Here is a 21,419-nt window from a genome sequence, read left to right as displayed (position 1 = left end):
ATTCTCCTGTCTCATCGTTGGACCGAGTGGTTCGGGAAAGACTGTGTTTGTGAAAACATTGCTGGAAAATTGTAGCCACGCTATGAGACATGTGCCTGACAACATTGTATGGCTGTATACGTCTGAACAACCTCTGTATTCTGAACTGAAGAATAAAAATATTAAATTTGTAAGAGGACTCCCTGACTCATTTCTGGACGACAGCCTTTTCCCTGAAGGTCAGAGCCATCTGGTTATTTTGGACGATCTCATCTTTCAAGCAACGGATCATCCTGAAGTTGTAAGAATTTTCACCCAGTACAGACATCACCGGAATATGAGCGTCATCATGATCACACAGAACGTGTTTCATAAAGGGAAATACAGTCGAACCATCAGTTTGAATTGTAATTATATGGTGCTGTTTAAAAATCCCAGAGACAAGTTACAGATGAACATTCTGGCTCAGCAAATGTTTCCCGGCAGAAAACAATTTTTTTTGGAGGCACTTGATGATGCTACGAGCGTACCTTACGGGTATTTATTACTGGATTGCACGCAGGAGTGTCCAGATCAGTTCAGACTGAGATCGGGATTACTCCCGCACGAGTGGCCCACAGTTTATTTACAGAAAGATAAACGGATATGAGCTCTCTTTTAAAAAGGAACGCCCCCGCTCTTAAAGCGCTAATCAGAGCCGGGGCGAGGGAGCGTCACCACAGCCTGAAGACCTGCAGGGCGGAGCTTCTGAAAACTTTATCCGAGATCGCTTTGAATATATTAAAGGGGAATATCGCCTTGAGCGACTCTCAATTCCGGGCCTTGAAAAAACGAAAAAGAGTTTTACGTCTTCTGGCCGACAGAAAAACCAGTTATAAAAAGAAGCGGGGAGCGCTGATTCAGACGGGCGGCTTTCTCCTGCCTCTGCTCGCCGCGGCCCTGCCCGTTATAACGAGTCTAATAGTACCCAGAGGATAATGGCGTTCAAAGCGGCGCAAAGATGTTTTACTCACTCCACAGCAGATGCTTCAACTCAGTCATTCCGTTCCGCCGAGCGGAAATAACATCAGACAAACGGCGGAAAATGATTTAGACTCGCGAATGCGTGGTATACTGGAAGAACGTACTCACTCTCCTTATGAAAAAATTAAAAAGTATGAGGCTCTGCTGCAGCGCTATTTAACCCTGATCAAGCAGGGGGAACTCGAATCACGCGTTTCACCCCCGCAAGAGACTCGCGTCGCTAAGCAACCTGAGGAGGAGGGGGTGGAGGAGGAGGAGGAGGAGGATGAGACTGTCACAGAGGTCCTGAAGAATATCCCCTCCAGAGAGCGTAGAAACGCTGAATATATTATGAGGAAATTATCGAAGGGTGATACGCGCTGGAGTCCGTCGGGGGAATTTATTTACAAGGGGAAAGTCGTGAGGGGGTCTCACGCCATAGATCTTATGAAACATCTCGGATCCTCGTTCAAGAAATCAAGCCCTCCTACAGGCTGGGTGAAGTTCCTCAATATTTTACAGGAGCAGAACATCCCGGTGGCGTGCGTATCAAACCCGCAAGCCCGCAAGCAGCTTCAGAAGCTTAAAAAAGGCCGGAGCAGCTCGCCGGATGAATCCCTTCTTTTAACCGATTCGCCGGCCAGGAAGAAACTTAAGAAAAAAAAAGACTTCCAACGCTGGGAAGGTTTCTCACCATAAAAGGAGGGTATCGAATTAAAAACTGACTGGATATTATGATCAAGATTCTTTAAAATACATCGCAGTCAGTCACGTTTTTGTATATTGTTACTAATAAACACAGACTGAAACTCATCTCCGGCCTTCATCACTTTTATTCGGTATACGGTTTAAAAAACAACTTTCAACACTTCTCTACTTAATAACAACGATGCAAAAACATTAAAGGTATGATCGGGTGTGCATTTTCTACACATTCGGAACATTTTTCACAAAAAACACATAAAAAAAAATCAAAGGTCAAAGGTCAAAGCTTCTTTCTACGTTTAAAAACGGGGGTTTACATCATGCAAACGCGATAAAACTTTAAAGGTATGATCGGAAGGCCGCTCTCACACATCCACCCCGTTTTCAGGCGAAAAAAACATAAAAAAATTTAGGATCAAAGATTAACACTTCTTTCTGTACTTAATAACAATGTTTTAAAGCGTGCAAACGCGATAAAACTTTAAAGGTATGTTCGGAAGGCCGCTCTCACACATCCACCCCGTTTTCAGGCGAAAAAAAACACATAAAAAAAATCAAAGGTCAAAGGTCAAAGCTTCTTTCTACGTTTAAAAACGGGGGTTTACATTATGCAAACGCGTTAAAACTTTAAAGGTATGTTCGGAAGGCCGCTCTCACACATCCACCCCGTTTTCAGGCGAAAAAAAACACATACAAAAAATCAAAGGTCAAAGGTCAAAGCTTCTTTCTACGTTTAAAAACGGAGGCTTACATTATGCAAACGCGTTAAAACTTTAAAGGTATGATCGGAAGGCCGCTCTCACACATCCACCCCGTTTTCAGGCAAAAAAAAACACATACAAAAAATCAAAGGTCAAAGGTCAAAGCTTCTTTCTACGTTTAAAAACGGAGGTTTACATTATGCAAACGCGTTAAAACTTTAAAGGTATGATCGGAAGGCCGCTCTCACACATCCACCCCGTTTTCAGGCGAAAAAAAACACATACAAAAAATCAAAGGTCAAAGGTCAAAGCTTCTTTCTACGTTTAAAAACGGGGGTTTACATTATGCAAACGCGTTAAAACTTTAAAGGTATGATCGGAAGGCCGCTCTCACACATCCACCCCGTTTTCAGGCGAAAAAAACACATACAAAAATCAAAGGTCAAAGGTCAAGGCTTCTTTCTACATTTAAAAAACGGGGGTTTAAATTTTCCAAACGCAATAAAACTTTAAAGGTATGATCGGGAGAGCGTTCTAAGACGGGGGTTACATTTTCACACGGAAAAACATAAAAAAATAGGAACGCCGGTTAACACAAGCCGTGACAATATTTAAACTCATGCAGAGGCCCTGCTAGCTGGTTACAGGAGGTATTGCAGCTTTTCTTAAGGCAATAACGATATCTTTTCACAAAATCAGAAACCAAATCATCGTTCGCGATAGTATTTTCGGAGTATAAAGACACCACGTCCCGGTACGACTTCCCACTGGCTCTGTTATACAGATAATACACGCAGTGTTGTCCGCATACGTCGGATAACTCGTGCTGAAGCTGCTTGTTGTGATACAGAATGTTTTTAACATCTGGGAGATTCTCCAGATATTGCAGGATGCTTTTAGGGTAGTAATCAAAGTCAGGGCTGAGGCCGAACGAGTCAAAAAATGTGGCTCGACCATTTTTTCAACGGTGAGCGCTAACCAGTGTTCTCCCGGTAAATGTCTAGGGTGGGTGTTTACAATGAAATATACGGGAGGGCCCGGCTTGATCCGGAATAACTCGTCAGACGCAAAAACACCGGCAAACAGGTCTCCTATTAAGCCCCTCATAACTGCGTCCAATTCCAGGGTGTTCATCAGTAAAAATCCACAAGGACCTGTCGCTTGGAATTAATCTCCAGGAGAGAATCATAACACGCGTACACTATCAGCGTGGTGGTATGCGGAGTCGCGACTCTGAATCTCATTTCAAGTCGCAGGGTGCCTGTGGAGACGGGGCTCAGAGCGCCGCTGTCCTCCTCCGGGTTTAAATTGAAGACGTACAGCGCGTAGCCGCGCGCAAAATCCTCCCGGTCTATACAGAGAGGCTGGTCTTTGAGGTGTCGTCCGGTCGCGGTGTAGAGATTGTAAAACTCCCTGACAGAGAGTTCGTTGTTAAATTCAGGCTGGAAAGCTTTAGCCGGCAGCTGTCTCCCGTTTTGACTGAGTGCGAGGTACTCCAGGTCATAGTGTGCAAATTCAAATGGGGACAGATCTCTTCTCCCACTGAATGCATTGTGATTCACCATACCCAGAACCACATATTTGGGCATGGTTCCTAAAAACAGGTTCTCCTGGTTGCATATCCTGGAATGGCTGGGGATCACGTAAGTCTTAACGTTGATTCGTGATAACGGGTACACGGCGTTCCCTTTCATGAGAGCCGCGGAGTGGCCCAATCTCACTGCAGGGGATACGGTGACTTTCTTAACGAATAGGGATGCGCCCAGAATTTTCAGCTTGAAAGTGGAGGCCGCCAGCCCCATCAGGCAGAAAGCATCGCTGGCTCGAATTAATTTAACTCTTAGATCAATGTTATTCAGAAGAAGCCTCTCGCAGAAAAATATGTCCGCGTGCAGCGGACCCTGAACTTGAAATTCACGCGATTCGGCGCTAAAGCGCGCTCTGCTCACGAGGCCTTTATTCGGGCCCGCGTCATCCACAGCGGTCGAATTGTGCTGACCCGGGGTGTCCTTGTAAAACAAACCGCCCGTGAACTGCGATTTCAATGAAGCGGGGGAAAAGTTCAGCAGCGTCTCAATCATTGCCCTGTACGGGTGCGTCGCGCTGGACTGGGAAATCAGCCGGTCACCCAGAGTCACGTCGACTTGTGAGAAAATCGTATTGAGAGGATAATTTATGACGCCCACGCGGGCGTCATTAGCCAGGTCAGTCCCGTCGGCGTTTGTAATTTTCATTCGCAGATAAAGCAGCGTATTATTGAGGTCTAAATACCTCTCACCGTCTCCGGGGATAAAAAACTCGATAGGGCCCATGTCCGTCAGGGCTGATAACGGGCTGACTTCAACGTATTGGCTTTGCTCGATGGACAGCTGGGTCCCGGGGACGGCGAATAAATCCAATTCGCTCATGGTGCATTCGGGGGAATTATTTCGCAAAAGAGACATTGTTTAAGAGAAAATATCCCCGGACAACCTCCTCTTCTTATGCTTCCTTCGAACTGTTCTGCTTTTTCCGGGGGTCTTTCGCTTTTTAACTGTTTTGACCCGTTTCCCCGGGGGGCGTTTCCGGGGCCTTCTTGAGAGCACCATGATCCCGGACCCCCGCTGCTGCTCGGGCTCCTGACTCCGTCCGGCCCTCTCAACAACGCGGCTCACTACGTCGGAAGCGATGCTTCGGGCTGCGTTTTTCAGGTGAGGTTTGGCGATCGTGTATCCTTGTTTAATCAGCGGCGACACAAATTTGAACAGTTTCGAAAATATGTTCCCGAGCCCGCGCCCGTACATAACAGGAGCGCCGTGGAAGCCGTGAAGGCCATTCCCGACTTGATTTTCATAGTAAGGCACAAATCTATAAATGTCGGCTTTGTGCGCTGCCCCAGCCATTTTTTTTTTATCCCGCCGGTTTAAAATGTAATGTCACAACCACTTTACCGTATCTGAAATCCACCGTTTGATCTTGATCGCTTTTGATTTCGATGCGTATTGTCTCAATATGTCTTTTGGAGACCGGGATGTAATAAGCGGGGTTGAATTTCTTTGTAATTATTTCCCCGAAACGACCTCCAATTTCGAACGCTCGGAGGAGAGGAGCAAAAGCGTCACCCACCGCCTGAGGCTGTACAACGTCTGTATAACAGAACAGGTGATACATCCCTGCTTTTATATCGGGGTAGCGGGGACAGCTCGTGACCCCGGGTCCGCATCTCAGCCATTGATTAGGGTGCATCCCCAGCATGTACGCCGTCGGGGCTTCAAAATATACCTGGCTGGTACCGTCTCCTTCCCACAGAAACTTTTTCTGGATATCGTCATATTTTAAAGTCAGATTCGGATCTATAGTCTTCAAACGAGGGTTTATCAGCCCTGCAATAACCTCAAAGTTATCATAATATCCCGTGTCAAAATATCGCGAGTGAACGGCGAGTTTGTTCTTGCCCGTAATTTTCATCACCTGGAACGTACAGGAAGGCTTTTCCGGGATATTTAACCAGGTGTGCGGATAACAAATTTCCGTCAGCGCCACATCCCAGTCACCCTCTAGATCCAGGTGTCGAGCCAAGTCCACCTGGTAGCATGAAATTGTGTTGTCCGGGAATACTTTTAGGCTGGCGTTTGAAGGCAGAGTCATATAAAATCCGTGTTTCAGATCCCGATCCATTTCTCATATGTCGGTTGAAGATGGAAGTTCTCATATTTATACGGCCATCAGCTGGTCCGCGGGAACCCAGGAGTTAAATTTCTCAGGCCAATTTTTCCATCTGACAAATACAAATTTCTTTCCCTTGGTAAAACGTTCACGAATAATTTCTTGAACCTGATACGGTCTGTCTTTTGCTATTTTAACCTTCTGCAATTCCGGTTCATAGAATGAGCCTTCAATGATCTCACCGTCATAATCTTTCAATTTATAAACGGGCGGCGTACGTTGTATACATTCTGACACCGTGAACATTTCATCCGTAAAACTTTGTTCATATTTTTTATCAAAAACTCCCCTGAGCTTGGAGACCCTGACTATATCTCCGACCTTATATTTACACTTCACAGGCCTCCTGCGTAGGGTGGATGCCCCATACAAATTTTGAAACACTTGATCGACATTTCGATCATTAACCTCATTCGGCCTCATCTTAATGCTTTTATGATAACTCTCGTTATAAGCCGTGAGTAAAGACGGTAGGACGTCGATGTATCTTCTCGTGTTTTTAGCAGTAAAATATCTCCACATTCTCGTCTTTAGCGTGCGATTAAACCTCTCGACAACCGAGGCTTTCAGATCACTTGCGGTGGCAAAATGTAGAATCCGGTGTTTTTTCATTAAATCCTTGAACGATTTGTTAAAAAACTCTTTCCCGGCATCAGTCTGCATCTTCAGAGGCACCCCGCTCTGCTTTAAGAGTGAGGCAAAGGCCTGTGAGACTTCGCGCCCTTGCTTTGACTTCAGAGGTCTGGCATACGCTTTTTTTGAGAAGATATCGATAACGGTCAGCAGGTACTTGTACCCGTCGTTAAAATCTGATAACCCCTGCATGTCGCATAAATCCGCCTGAAATTGGTTAAGCGGGTTTGTGACAAATACTCTATTTCTTGGAAAATGCGTCCTGGCAGGTTTGTGTAATGTGTATGCATCTTCCCCCGACAGGAAATCTCTGATATGCTTCATACGAATTTTAGAGCTGTGTTGATCATGCAGAGCCCTGCGTAAACGCTCCGGCCCTCCAAAACTCCCCGGATTTACCGGACTATAATATACATCCTTCATTAAACCCTCATCACCCATCTTTTAAGACGGATCTCTTCAGAATGATGAACCGGATAGTCCTTTTGCATTTTTATATGTTTTAGCGACCATAAATATTAGTCTTTTGTTTTAAATTGAACTCTGATTCAGCACCGCGGAGAGCGCTCACAGAGCAGCCTCGAGCTTTTAATAAGACCGTGTTAAAACCCCTCATTAATTCATACGAGCACCTTTTTTCCACCAAAACCTCGTTTGTATGACTCTGTCTTGCAATATGAAGCGCCTTGAGGCAACTGTTTTGTTGTGGTTTTGGCACTATATAAATTTGATTTGTAAAACATTTCACCCTTTTTCAACAATATTATAGGAAAGAACACAGGCCGTATAAGGTTTAGAATATATGCTTTATTACATTCATTAAAGTCACGCACAGAGAAAAAAGCAATTGTTCATGTTTATTAAACACAACATGTGTGAAGGAAAAAAGTATACGTTTTAAATAGGAGCTCTTGGAAACGTTAAATTGAACTCTGATTCAGCACCGCGGAGAGCGCTCACAGAGCAGCCTCGAGCTTTTAATGAGACCGTGTTAAAACCCCTCATTAATTCATACGAGCACCTTTTTTCCACCAAAACCTCGTTTGTATGACTCTGTCTTGCAATATGAAAAACATTTCACCCTTTTTCAACAATATTATAGGAAAGAACACAGGCCGTATAAGGTTTAGAATATGTGCTTTATTACATTCATTAAAGTCACACACAGAGAAAAAAGCAATTGTTCATGTTTATTAAACACAGCATACGTGAAGGAAAAAAGCATACGTTCACGTACAAAACTGGAAAACTCTCAGTAATACATCTCCCCCGCATTTACGGTTTATTTCAGTATTCAGCTGTAAAAGTGTAGGAACAATCTCCCCTCTGGACACCCCCATCTGTTTCACCCGGCACGCTATCACATCCACAAACAGAGTGTATAATGTAAGCAGATGCATCGTATTACACCGTGTAAAATCGTCAGTGGTCAAAACAGAGATTTTCAGTAATACGTTGTACAGAGATTTTTCAGATGAATGGAGAGCCGCGCTGTAGATATGATCTGTCCAGACTCCGGGCCCGGGGCGACGTCTGATAACGTCGAAAACCCTCTCCATAGCGCATAAAGGCGGGGCGTCTGGGATCTCCAGCCTGCGAATGACTACCCGCTCCAGCTTATACGAGAGTCCACGTATAATATAAACTTCCCGCAAGCTTTGAAAGAGAATCATCACACAATTACCCATGACTGTAAAACAATATAATGATATTTAAAAAAAAAAAAAAAAAAAAAAAAAAAAAAAAAAACAGGTTTTTCTTCAGTCGTCTGGGTTATAGACGGCTACCATCCCCTCCAGGTCGAGATCTGCGTCTTCACCGAAACATGTGTACAGTTCGTTGATCTTTGCTTCAAAAGTATCAGTGTATTTCAGCTCAGTGAGGATGTTTTCTACCACCCCCTGAACCCTCGCAGCCGATGGGTTGAGGAAGCGCTGGGCTAGGAGCTTTACCACAGCCGGGATGAAGGTCGGTCTCCAGAGTCTCACCATTAATCTCTCAAAATGTCCGGTAAAGAAATATTCATTTAACGGGTCCAGGCACTCGTGCTGGCGCTGGCTGGGGTGATCGATCTCACACCCGTAACAGAGTTTTTGTCTGTAACTTTTGATCACAGCCAAAAGTAAGTGTGCCACGCCGACTTTCACCGTTTTCAGGAATTCCTCTGACAGGAACCCGTCAGGCCGGTCAGATGCGAAAGATGTGGCGTATTTCTCAGCCGGCTCGAGGTCTTGTACCTCCCGCGGACTCGCGGCCTCCGTGACAGCGGGAAGAGACCCCACGCCTCCCGGGCTGGAAAGCGCGTGAGAAGGATGGATCTCGCCCCAGACCGCCTCGAGCTGAACTCCCCACGGGCTCTCGTACCCACCGCGGGTCCGTGAAGCCTGGCTCAGGGAGGGCCGGTCTCTTCCACAGTCGAGCGCGCAGTCACAAGCGATGTCGTCGGCCGCTGCAATGGGAGAGGTTGAGGAGCTCATGCTGGTTCGTCGTCCGATGCTTGAATGAGATGTGGTCCCCTGGTTTTTATAGAAATCCCCGTGCATGCGGGGAGGAGCTACGTCAGAGTTTTTTTTATTTTTTTTATTTTTTTTATTTTATTTTTTATTTTATTTTTTTATTTATTTTTTTTAAGTAAAAAGAGGGGCCAAGTTTTTTCGGACTTCGATAACGTCCCTCCAGGCCAGGCACCTTGTAAAGAGGCCCGTAATCCTGTCGTTGCAGGTGTTGAACATCTCATGCCAGCTCTCAGCTGCAGCTGTGACGCTTCTGACGTGGCCGCTGGCACTAACCCGCTCCAACTTAATTTCACCCTCAGAGACAGTGTCAGGAGGTCCACGCTGGAATATCACCCTATAGCGAGGCCCCTGGGCGCTGAGCCAGGTGAGTTGGAAGCGTGTTTTCTTCTTTTCCGGCGTCCGATCTCCTGGAGGTTCAGGGTTGACCGTGTCGCGAATCATCGAGCCCGCCGCCGCGGAGAAGACACCCCAATCGGCGGAAGTAAGCGCCACCCGTGGGGTTCCTCGAGTGGCAGTCTCACCCTCGGCCAGAGTGAAGAAACTTACTTGGGCATAATACGGGTCGAACGTGTAAGTTAAACGTTCGTGCCCCTCCAGGCTGTACGTCAGATCTTCCTCCGGTATCGGCTGGCTCAGACGGCTGACGTACATTCTCGCTTTTTTTGGGGCAAGCGAGCCTTCTGTTGTCATGGTGATGTTAACCGGGGTCTCGCAGATGTAGCGGAGGATCGGAGTTCGTCTCGCCATGGTGAATGCTGTATGTCACTCTATCGTCGAAAGGGGATTTTTAAACCCTTCTTCGTCCGCGGGGCGTAATTCCTTACCTTTTGCTCTAAAAACACCGTTTGGCGTAAGTGATAAGGAGCATTGTTTATTGTTCGGGCTCGGGGCAGCATCTCCGCTCAGCGGGTGTCCCGCGCCCCATGATCGATCGGCTAATATCTTAAAAGAAAACATCATCTGGCGTGAGTGATAAGGAGCATTGTTTATTGTTCTTCGGGTTCATCACCTCGGGGCAGCATCTCCGCTCAGCGGGTGTCCCGCCACACACACACACACACACACACACACACACACACACACACAGGGTCATGTTTCCGCGAGCGGCTCTATGCGTGGGTATTTGACCGTCTTGCTGCAAAGACTTACAGCCGAGAGAGACGGGTATTTGTTCCCCTTCTTTAATTTACGAATTAAAAAACAGAAAAGGAAACGTAATAATTTAAGAATTAAAGATATTAAAGGGTCATTAAATAATAGACAGTGATTTATGTTTAATTATTTCAGAATTAGTTAATTCTTTAATACATTAAAAAGATCTAGGTATTTTTAATCGTTCTTTAATTCATGAAATAAAATGACATTAAAATATTAGACCCTGGGTGGGAGGGGAGGTATGGCTTGGAGGCGGTGCTTGGCCGGGGTTAGGGGAGGAGCTTGGGGGTGGGGCTAGGGGAGGAGCCAGGGGCGGAACTAGGGGAGGAGCTGGGGGCGGGGCTTAGGGGCGGGGCATACTGACGTCATCGACTCTGATTGGATGTGACGTCATAAGGGGCGGGGGCTCGGAGGCGGGATCAGGGGCGGGGCTTAGGGGCGGGGCATAATGACGTCATCGATTATGATTGGCTGTGACGTCATAAGGGGCGGGGCTTGGAGGCGGGACTAGGGGAGGGGCTTAGGGGCGGGACATAGTGACGTCATCGATTCTGATTGGCTATGACGTCATAGAGGGGGCGGGGCTTAGTGACGTGGCCGATTTTGATTGGCAGCTGTCACTTTTTTGACGAAAGGTGGGTCAGTTTTCTCTCTTGCGTTGACTCGAACTCAGACGCAAATTGGATGACACCTTGGAGCTGATGCGTGACTTGCAGTTGAAGCTGAAGGTTTCGGAGGCCGGTGAATATTCTTGATTCATAATTGGGAATATTCTTAATTCATAATTGGGATTTGGCTGTTCAAGTGGAACTGTTAAAAAGTGTTTTTTTTTACTGCTCAGCTGCAACACTACAGGCTATCTAGCCTCAAGGTCAGTTGCCCACTGTTTACCTCCAGAGGAATTTATTCAGGCCTTGGTGAGATTATTCGGCTCCATTTTTATGAAAGTGCTGTTGCTAGCCATGCCCTCCATCTGTCCCTCTCTCTTTCTTTATCTCTCTCGCTCTCTCTCCAAAGGGAGAGGGACCATGAGGATTGTAATAACTGAACACACTGTCCATCAGCCACAGGTTACAAGGAACACTTCAGTGGGCGTGTCTCTCAAAACAAGCAGGAGTTGAGATCAGGATGTCTGTGACATATGTCACAGACATCTAGAGGAGCCATGGGATTTTAGAGATATTTAATATAAAACTAAACCTATGTATGATTTATGACATAAAGGTAAATAAAATCACAATACAAGCCCCCTGAGATCCTTCCCACCCTGTTGTTTTTGTTTTGTTGTTGTTTTAGGTTTTTCTTTTAGAGAACCCTGTGAAAATAGCATGACGAGTAAATAGCTCAGGTCCAAAGTATTTTTCAGTGCTACGCTTAAATAGAGGTGTTCAGACTGACTCACCAAGCCCTGTGAGGGAGAAACAGAGGTCAGCTACTGGGAACATCCTGGAGGTGTCCACTCCATTCCCCCCGAGCAGCTCCACATAGTCACCTGACCCCGAACAGCCGGACCACACTTGCCGCTGTTTTAATAATAATAATAATAAGAAGAAGAAGAAGAAGAAGAAAACATTATTACAGCCCAGTTAAAAAAAAAAGAATACCAGAGTTCCCTTATGCTGCATTTACTCATAGGCAGGACGCGTTACGAATGTCATACTTGCGTCATTCTTGGTACATTCCTGACATTCCTAACGTGACTTACTGCATCTGAATAGGTTTCTTAATAGTACGTGTTGGTGCGTGATATTCATGATTTTTGTGGAGCATGTTTTTGGCCGTCAAAAAATCTTCCACAAATGTCACGCACCACCCTCATTTCGCCTCATGTCATGGAGGTCGCAACTGAGCGTGTTGATCCATCTTGATTAGTGGTGATCCTTAATAGAGCGTGACAGTGTTCTTCTCTGACGTGGGCACAATTAAACCCTGTTGCACCGCATTCAGTTTCATTGCTGCAGTATGCTGAAGAAGAACAGTGATGCCAAGTCGGCTAAAAGTTTCATTCCAGTGCTTATCAGTGTGCTTCTGCAAGTGTTCCACCTGCTGCTTCTGTGCCTGATATTTGGGAAAACGCACGAGATGAGAGCCGCGTGGAGCCAAACATCTGGCTCTCTCCGTCTCCTCCTCCTCTCTGCGCCACACCATGGCACAGAGGCCAACTAAGCATGCAGTCACAATGTTCTTCTGCTGTGGATTTTGAGGAGCAATGGAGTGATCTGAATTGTTCAGCAGCTGATGTATGAATATGGGTTTGAGTGTGGAGACAATTCGCCTCATTCACAACATGACAGAATGTAATGATGTGCTGTTATGTGCAATAACGCGGAACATTATTCTCGACCGTGCGTAATGGTCCCTGATAATTCTCCAGCAACACGTGCCATTAATTGTAACACATGGTAACAGGTTGCAGCACATGGTAAAATCAACACATCAAAACACATTTGTGATCAGTGGCCCAGAATGTATACTTCGCGGCATTCGTGACTTGTCATCGTTATGTGTAAACGCAGCATTACAGTGACTTTATTTGAGATCTTTCTCATCCTTTTGCAAACATCTGTTGAAATTACCTTTGGACTGGAATACTTCAAGGTACTGGTGTTGTACTTACTTGCTATTTGCACCAGACTGATTATAAACAGCTGTACTTCTTCAATGTAAGCAATCTTTGACATTTTGAAAACCTTCAAACTTTTCACAGTGTTCACCCTTATGAGGAAAAACAGACTGTTGCATTTGGCCGGGAAATTCTTTCAGTTGATCAAAGTGTCAGCAACCTGGCAGCTGATATCAGACCAGCTGCCAGCAGTCTCAGGTTCAGGTTCAGGTAACTTTATTTGTACCCGTAGGTAGATTTGGCTTGCAGCAAACAGAAAACAGAAAAAAGGCGTCCATGTTAGTCAACACAACAACAACAATAAAAAACACTAAAAATACTAACAAAGAACATACACAAAACAAGTTAACAAACACCACCAAGGACTCACAACCTTAAAACCACTAAAAAGATGGTCAGCTTAAAACTAGTGTGCAAAGGGCAAATAAATAAATAAGTATATAAATATCTAAATATAACCATATGCAAACCTACTAAGATGTGTTCAGTTGCACAATTGCTGCTGGGACAAAACTACTCCTGTAGCATTTTGTTCTACACCTTGGGACTCTAAACCTACGGCCAGAAGGTAGAAGCTGAAATTCATTAGCCAGGGGGTGGGAGTCATCAACTATAATGCAGTTGGTTATCCGCTGTAATTGTTTAGTGTACAGGGACTCTAAACTCAGCTGCGATTCACCAATCAACCGACTGGACCATTTAATGATCTGACTCAGTCTGTTCCTATCCTTCAATGTCAAACTGCCAAACCATGCCACCAAAGAAAAAGCTAAAACAGATTCAATAAAAGCACGATAAAATAGTGTTAACATGGTTCGGCCAATGTGAAAATACGACAGTTTCCTGAGACAGAACAAGCGCTGATGTCCCTTCCTACACACCGCCTCACAGTTTGCCTCAAACTTCAGCGAATCATCAATAATAGTCCCAAGGTATTTATAAGTTTTCACAATTCCAACTGGTTGACCATTCATTGTTGTGTTGCCAGGTGTGCTACCATTCTTCCTAAAATCAATGACCATATCTTTAGTTTTAGATATATTAATCTGAAGATATGAGTCCTCACACCATTTAACAAAATGGTCAACTACAGGACCGTGGCTACTCTCGTTATCCCACAGCAGACTGACAATCACTGTATCATCTGCGTATTTTAAAATGAACCTGTTTTTAAAAGTGCTCTGACACATACTGGTATAGAGAATAAATAACAGAGGTGAGAGCACACACCCTTGTGGCGAGCCAGTAGAAGAACACACTGTGTTTGATAAAATCCCGTTCACTCTAACTTTCTGTGTTCTGTTTGTTAAAAAGTCTAAAATCCAACCCACGAGATTATTACTTAATTTAAAATGTTCTAAAAGCCTTTGGGTTAAAATACAGGGTTGAATTGTATTAAAAGCTGAAGAGAAGTCAACAAATAAAAGCCGGGCATGACACCCGCTGCCCTCCAAATGCCTGAGAAGCAGATTAAGCAAAGTGAGTGTGGCGTCCTCCACTCCTCTATTAGGCCTGTAAGCAAATTGTAACGGATCGAGTGCATGCATAGTATTTTTTAGCATTACCGACCGTACCAATTTCTCAAAGATCTTCATCAAAATTGATGTTAGAGCAACAGGCCTAAAATCATTCAAGGATTTAGGATTACTAGATTTAGGAACTGGGACCACAACAGCATCTTTCCACAGTCATTTAACTGTGTTCCGTATCACATTACATTAATAGCAATTTGTGTTCTCAAATTTGATTTGATTTTCTTTCTTTGCTTCTAAAATTCTCACAGAGTCAAACTCCTTTAGGTAATTTAAAAAAAAAAATGAAAGAAAAATCTGAGAATGAAAACAAGATTTAAATAGAAAGACATGCCAAACCAAAAATATTTTGATGCTGCATTTACAAAGACTGCCTCATATGTTTAAAGACAGTATCCTGTCATCATTGCAGATCATTATTATACACTTCATATGTATTAGGGCCCCTTCACACATAACACGATTTAAGCTGACTAGTGCAAGAAGGAGGAATTACACACCATTTATGAATAACTGGAGCTGCCTCCAACACCTCATACGTGTTGCTACAACTATTTGCAAACACCAGCGGCTGAAAGACAGAGTGTGCACTGTGAGAGCCCATCAAACCCTCTCACGGCAGGTGTCGGACAAATTCCAGCTGACACACAGGAGCATCTAACACAGCTCGCATTGCACTTAGAAAATGTGTGGCCATTCACACTATCATCACAAAAACAGTTAGCAGACAATCGCTGTTGAGCTGGATTTGTCTAAGTACTCCACGACTGGATTTGCAAAAAGCCACACACATGTGGTGCATGTGTCTCGTACGTGTGTCTCCCCCCAACTCATCTGGCAAGCCGGTTGGGGGGGGGCACACTTGCATTTAAAATCATTATATGTATATACAGATTTGATCACATGGGGGCCGGACAGTGAAGTCTGATCACACAAAGCATGGGGAGGGGCCTGTCAGCTGATCAGAGCACACTGACAGCTGGATGCAGCTCAGTGCACACATTATCAACACAGAATCCAGAGTGACACGTTGGTCTGGGCACTGAACAGACAAGGGGGGTGTGTGTCCACTCACACTGCGACTGTAAAGACGATAATAAAGATGCAGGAGGTGAGGTGTGGCGTGTCTCTGCCAGCTGTCCTCATGTGGAAATATAGAAAATATCTTTCACCTTTGCGCTGGCTGTAGGGGATGGACACAGCACACCTCGTCCATGTCTTTGTTCATTTCAGGCATTTTTATGCACTGATTACAGGCCAGCAGTGGTAGCACACAGGTAAAGTTTCTGTCTGGTAATCAGAGCTTATAGGTTCGAATCCTGTGATCCTGTGTGTATTATGTATTATGTGTCCATATATTATGTATATCAACCCAGTGATATTCACTAATTATACAGCTGATTTTTATTTTATTGTTCTCCACATCAGTGGCGTGATATGGTGCAGCTGCTTACACTGTGTTCCTGCTCGAAAGACACCATTGCATGGTTCGCTCATATGAGCTGTGCCGCTGTGAGTCATGATATATATATATATATATATATATATATATATATATACATATATATACACGCACGTGTGTGTGTGAGAGAGAGACCTGTAGATTGAGCTCGTTGTTCTTAGAATGCTCCAGGCTGAGGTCAGTTACTTGGATCTCCACTGGGTAGATGATGGAGAAGCTGCAGTTTCGACGCTGATGTGGTATCACCATGGTGAAACTGCCCTCTGGACTCTGGGATATGATGTTACAGGCTTCACACACAAAACAGTTCCCCATTAGCAGAACATCTCATTATTGTCACAAATTGTACAAAATCAAGGTTGGAGATACAATTAGGGCTGGGCATGGTAAATGTAAGTCCAAGTCTAATGACTAAAACAACAGAATGATAAACCAATGCAACCTGTACTGTTACGTGTTGGACGCAGGACAGAGAACCGATCAGCGTTTGAAGTACCCAGTATAAAATAAGCAGAGCACGGTACAAAGGATAACAGAGTTTAATAAACATAACAGTGATGTGATAAATATAAAAGTGCGCAGTCTGGCGTGGTGGATTGCGGTGCGCTCCCAGCAGCGCTAACGGTCCGGAGCCAGAACCAGTTCGGACCCAAGGACCCCACCGACACCCCCCAGGTGGCCGCGACAAACCGAATCTGTGAATGAAGAAATCATCATGTGAGTCCACACTCAACACACAGAGAGACCGCTCAAAGGTGTACAAACAGCAAACACTTCCTGGCTTAATTACTAATCAGCTTCCCACCCTGCAGGCATGGAACACCCTGTTCACAAACTCACTGCAGTGGAAGCTGATTAAAACGACTAACATAACAGCTCAATCAATCAATCAATCAATCAACTTTTTTCTTGTATAGCGCCAAATCACAACAAACAGTTGCCCCAAGGCGCTCCACATTGCAAGGCAAGGCCATACAATAATTATGAAACACAGTCTACGTCTAAAGCAACATAACCAAGGGATGGTCCAGGGTCACCCGATCCAGCCCTAACTATAAGCCTTAGCGAAAAGGAAAGTTTTAAGCCTAATCTTAAAAGTAGAGAGGGTATCTGTCTCCCTGATCTGAATTGGGAGCTGGTTCCACAGGAGAGGAGCCTGAAAGCTGAAGGCTCTGCCTCCCATTCTACTCTTACAAACCCTAGGAACTACAAGTAAGCCCGCAGTCTGAGAGCGAAGCGCTCTAATGGGGTAATATGGTACTATGAGGTCCCTAAGATAAGATGGGACCTGATTATTCAAAACCTTATAAGTAAGAAGAAGAATTTTAAATTCTATTCTAGCATTAACAGGAAGCCAATGAAGGGAGGCCAACACGGGTGAGATATGCTCTCTCCTGCTAGTCCCCGTCAGTACTCTAGCTGCAGCATTCTGAACCAACTGAAGGCTTTTTAGGGAACTTTTAGGACAACCTGATAATAATGAATTACAATAGTCCAGCCTAGAGGAAACAAATGCATGAATTAGTTTTTCAGCATCACTCTGAGACAAGACCTTTCTGATTTTAGAGATATTGCGTAAATGCAAAAAGGCAGTCCTACATATTTGTTTAATATGCGCTTTGAATGACATATCCTGATCAAAAATAACTCCAAGATTTCTCACAGTATTACTAGAGATCAGGGAAATGCCATCCAGAGTAACGATCTGGTTAGACACCATGCTTCTAAGATTTGTGGGGCCAAGTACAATAACTTCAGTTTTATCTGAGTTTAAAAGCAGGAAATTAGAGGTCATCCATGTCTTTATGTCTGTAAGACAATCCTGCAGTTTAGCTAATTGGTGCGTATCCTCTGGCTTCATGGATAGATAAAGCTGGGTATCATCTGCGTAACAATGAAAATTTAAGCAATACCGTCTAATAATACTGCCCAAGGGAAGCATGTATAAAGTGAATAAAATTGGTCCTAGCACAGAACCTTGTGGAACTCCATAATTAACTTTAGTCTGTGAAGAAGATTCCCCATTTACATGAACAAACTGTAATCTATTAGACAAATATGATTCAAACCACCGCAGCGCAATGCCTTTAATACCTATGACATGCTCTAATCTCTGTAATAAAATTTTATGGTCAACAGTATCAAAAGCAGCACTGAGGTCCAACAGAACAAGCACAGAGATAAGTCCACTGTCCGAAGCCATAAGAAGATCATTTGTAACCTTCACTAATGCTGTTTCTGTACTATGATGAATTCTAAAACCTGACTGAAACTCTTCAAATAGACCATTCCTCTGCAGGTGATCAGTTAGCTGTTTTACAACTACCCTCTCAAGAATCTTTGAGAGAAAAGGAAGGTTGGAGATTGGCCTATAATTAGCTAAGATAGCTGGGTCAAGTGATGGCTTTTTAAGTAATGGTTTAATTACTGCCACCTTAAAGGCCTGTGGTACATAACCAACTAACAAAGATAGATTGATCATATTTAAGATTGAAGCATTAAATAATGGTAGGACTTCCTTGAGCAGCCTGGCAGGAATGGGGTCTAATAAGCATGTTGATGGTTTGGATGAAGTAACTAATGAAAATAACTCAGACAGAACAATCGGAGAGAAAGAGTCTAACCAAATACCGGCATCACTGAAAGCAGCCAAAGATAACGATACATCTTTGGGATGGTTATGAGTAATTTTTTCTCTAATAGTCAAAATTTTGTTAGCAAAGAAAGTCATGAAGTCATTACTAGTTAAAGTTAATGGAATACTCAGCTCAATAGAGCTCTGACTCTTTGTCAGCCTGGCTACAGTGCTGAAAAGAAACCTGGGGTTGTTCTTATTTTCTTCAATTAGTGATGAGTAGAAAGATGTCCTAGCTTCACGAAGGGCTTTCTTATAGAGCAACAAACTCTTTTTCCAGGCTAAGTGAAGATCTTCTAAATTAGTGAGACGCCATTTCCTCTCCAACTTACGGGTTATCTGCTTTAAGCTACGAGTTTGTGAGTTATACCACGGAGTCAGACACTTCTGATTTAAAGCTCTCTTTTTCAGAGGAGCTACAGCATCCAAAGTTGTCTTCAATGAGGATGTAAAACTATTGACAAGATACTCTAACTCCCTTACAGAGTTTAGGTAGCTACTCTGCTCTGTGTTGGTATATGACATTAGAGAACATAAAGAAGGAATCATATCCTTAAACCTAGTTACAGCGCTTTCTGAAAGACTTCTAGTGTAATGAAACTTATTCCCCACTGCAGGGTAGTCCATCAGGGTAAATGTAAATGTTATTAAAAAATGATCAGACAAAAGGGAGTTTTCAGGGAATACTGTTAAGTCTTCTATTTCCATACCATAAGTCAGAACAAGATCTAAAATATGATTAAAGTGGTGGGTGGACTCATTTACTTTTTGAGCAAAGCCGATAGAGTCTAATAATAGATTAAATGCAGTGTTGAGGCTGTCATTCTCAGCATCTGTGTGGATGTTAAAATCGCCCACTATAATTATCTTGTCTGAGCTAAGCACTAAGTCAGACAAAAGGTCTGAAAATTCACAGAGAAACTCACAGTAACGACCAGGTGGACGATAGATAATAACAAATAAAACTGGTTTTTGGGACTTCCAATTTGGATGGACAAGACTAAGAGACAAGCTTTCAAATGAATTAAAGCTCTGTCTAGGTTTTTGATTAATTAATAAGCTGGAATGGAAGATTGCTGCTAATCCTCCGCCCCGGCCCGTGCTACGAGCATTCTGACAGTTAGTGTGACTCGGGGGTGTTGACTCATTTAAACTAACATATTCATCCTGCTGTAACCAAGTTTCTGTTAGGCAGAATAAATCAATACGTTGATCAATTATTATATCATTTACCAACAGGGACTTAGAAGAAAGAGACCTAATGTTTAATAGACCACATTTAACTGTTTTAGTCTGTGGTGCAATTGAAGGTGCTATATTATTTTTTCTTTTTGAATTTTTATGCTTAAATAGATTTTTGCTAGTTATTGGTGGTCTGGGAGCAGGCACCGTCTCTACGGGGATGGGGTAATAGGGGGATGGCAGGGGGAGAGAAGCTGCAGAGAGGTGTATAAGACCACAGCTCTGCCTCCTGGTCCCAACGCTAGACAGTCACAGTTTGGAGGATCCCAAAAAATTGGCCAGATTTCTAGAAATGAGAGCTGCTCCCTCTAAAGTGGGATGGATGCCGTCTCTCCTAACAAGACCAGGTTTTCCCCAGAAGCTTTGCCAATTATCAATGAAGCCCACCTCATTTTTTGGACACCACTCAGACAGCCAGCCAATATAATAAGGTGTGAGGGACACCACATTTACTGACTGTACAAATGTTAGTCACAAAACCTAACGTACCTCAGGAAGTGTGCTGACGAGCGTGAGACCTCACCCTCTCCTCTTTCACAGATCATGCATCAAACCTGGACGTTCTCTGCATCCACTGATGATGAGATGGCTCTCGAGACGACGATCTCACCAGTCTGGTCACAAGGTCGAGTCTCTGGCAAATACACACTGTGCACTCCAGACTTAAATGCCACCATGTTCCAATCCGTGTAGATGCACCACAGCTGTGAGTCCTGACGAGCCTCAGGTGATCAGGGTGAGGTCCTAATAACTCAGCCACACAGCCACTCAGTCCTAAACGCGCACCACCTGGAAGGAAAACCAAAAGACAGAAACAGAAGACAAACAAAAGCCAGGCAGGCACGCCAGCCACAACAGCACCCCACCCTCACGGGAAGCCTCCCGGCGACCACACAAACCTGGCCCAGGAGAAACACCCCCCTCCAGGGACCATGGCTGGAAACCGCATCTGCATTCATCCTCCAACAGAATCTTCATTTAACAGAATGGTTGATGTCTTCTCCTCTGGTTGCATCTTTGCCTTTGTTTCTGTCAGTCAATTAGCACAGGTGTGGCCAGGAGTTCTTGAACCTGTGCGGTCAGCCTTTGTCCAACCATGTTCACAGTCTGATTAGTCATAAAACAAAAAAGACAAACACAAACAACCAAACCACCCCCCCCCCCCTCCCCAGAGGACCGTTCCATCAAACCCCGGGAAGGGGAGAAAAGAAAAACAACCCAAACTTAACCTTGCAAATAAAAACGCTAACACCCCCCCCCCCCCCGACGACATGTAGGGACCAACACCCCCCAGAGGACATCCCGCCAGCTCCAGGAGTAATAACCACAGCCGAGGTCCCTCTGGGATCCAAAGTCACCCACGGGGACTCCCAGCGCCTCCCAGAGGACCGTTCCATCAACCCCAGGAGACGCCTCCCCTCATGACCAACGGACCCAGCCCCGGCCGTCTATGGCTAGATGTAACCACAGCCCTTTCCCCCCCAGAGGACACCACAGTCACACCCTGAGGGTGGAAACTGGGGGGAAAA

At 44.5% G+C, this 21,419-nt stretch overlaps 1 protein-coding gene across 1 annotated transcript in view; it reads right to left on the bottom strand.

The window, feature by feature from the left end:
• Positions 1 to 21,419, bottom strand: part of LOC117510792 (corticotropin-releasing factor-binding protein-like) — a 40,173-nt gene that overhangs the window by 7,525 nt on the left and 11,229 nt on the right. The window contains exons 5-6 of the mRNA XM_034170658.1: positions 16,149 to 16,303; positions 11,799 to 11,919 (exon numbers count right to left, since the gene is read on the bottom strand). Of these exons, the coding sequence (XP_034026549.1) occupies positions 11,799 to 11,919; positions 16,149 to 16,303 (276 nt within the window). The remainder of the gene's footprint in view (positions 1 to 11,798; positions 11,920 to 16,148; positions 16,304 to 21,419) is intronic.

This window comes from Thalassophryne amazonica, chromosome 5 (genome assembly GCF_902500255.1).
Source record: "Thalassophryne amazonica chromosome 5, fThaAma1.1, whole genome shotgun sequence".
Lineage (NCBI taxonomy): Eukaryota > Metazoa > Chordata > Actinopteri > Batrachoidiformes > Batrachoididae > Thalassophryne > Thalassophryne amazonica.
Note: the sequence above shows the minus strand (reverse complement) of the source record. Positions and strands in the feature narration are given on the sequence as shown.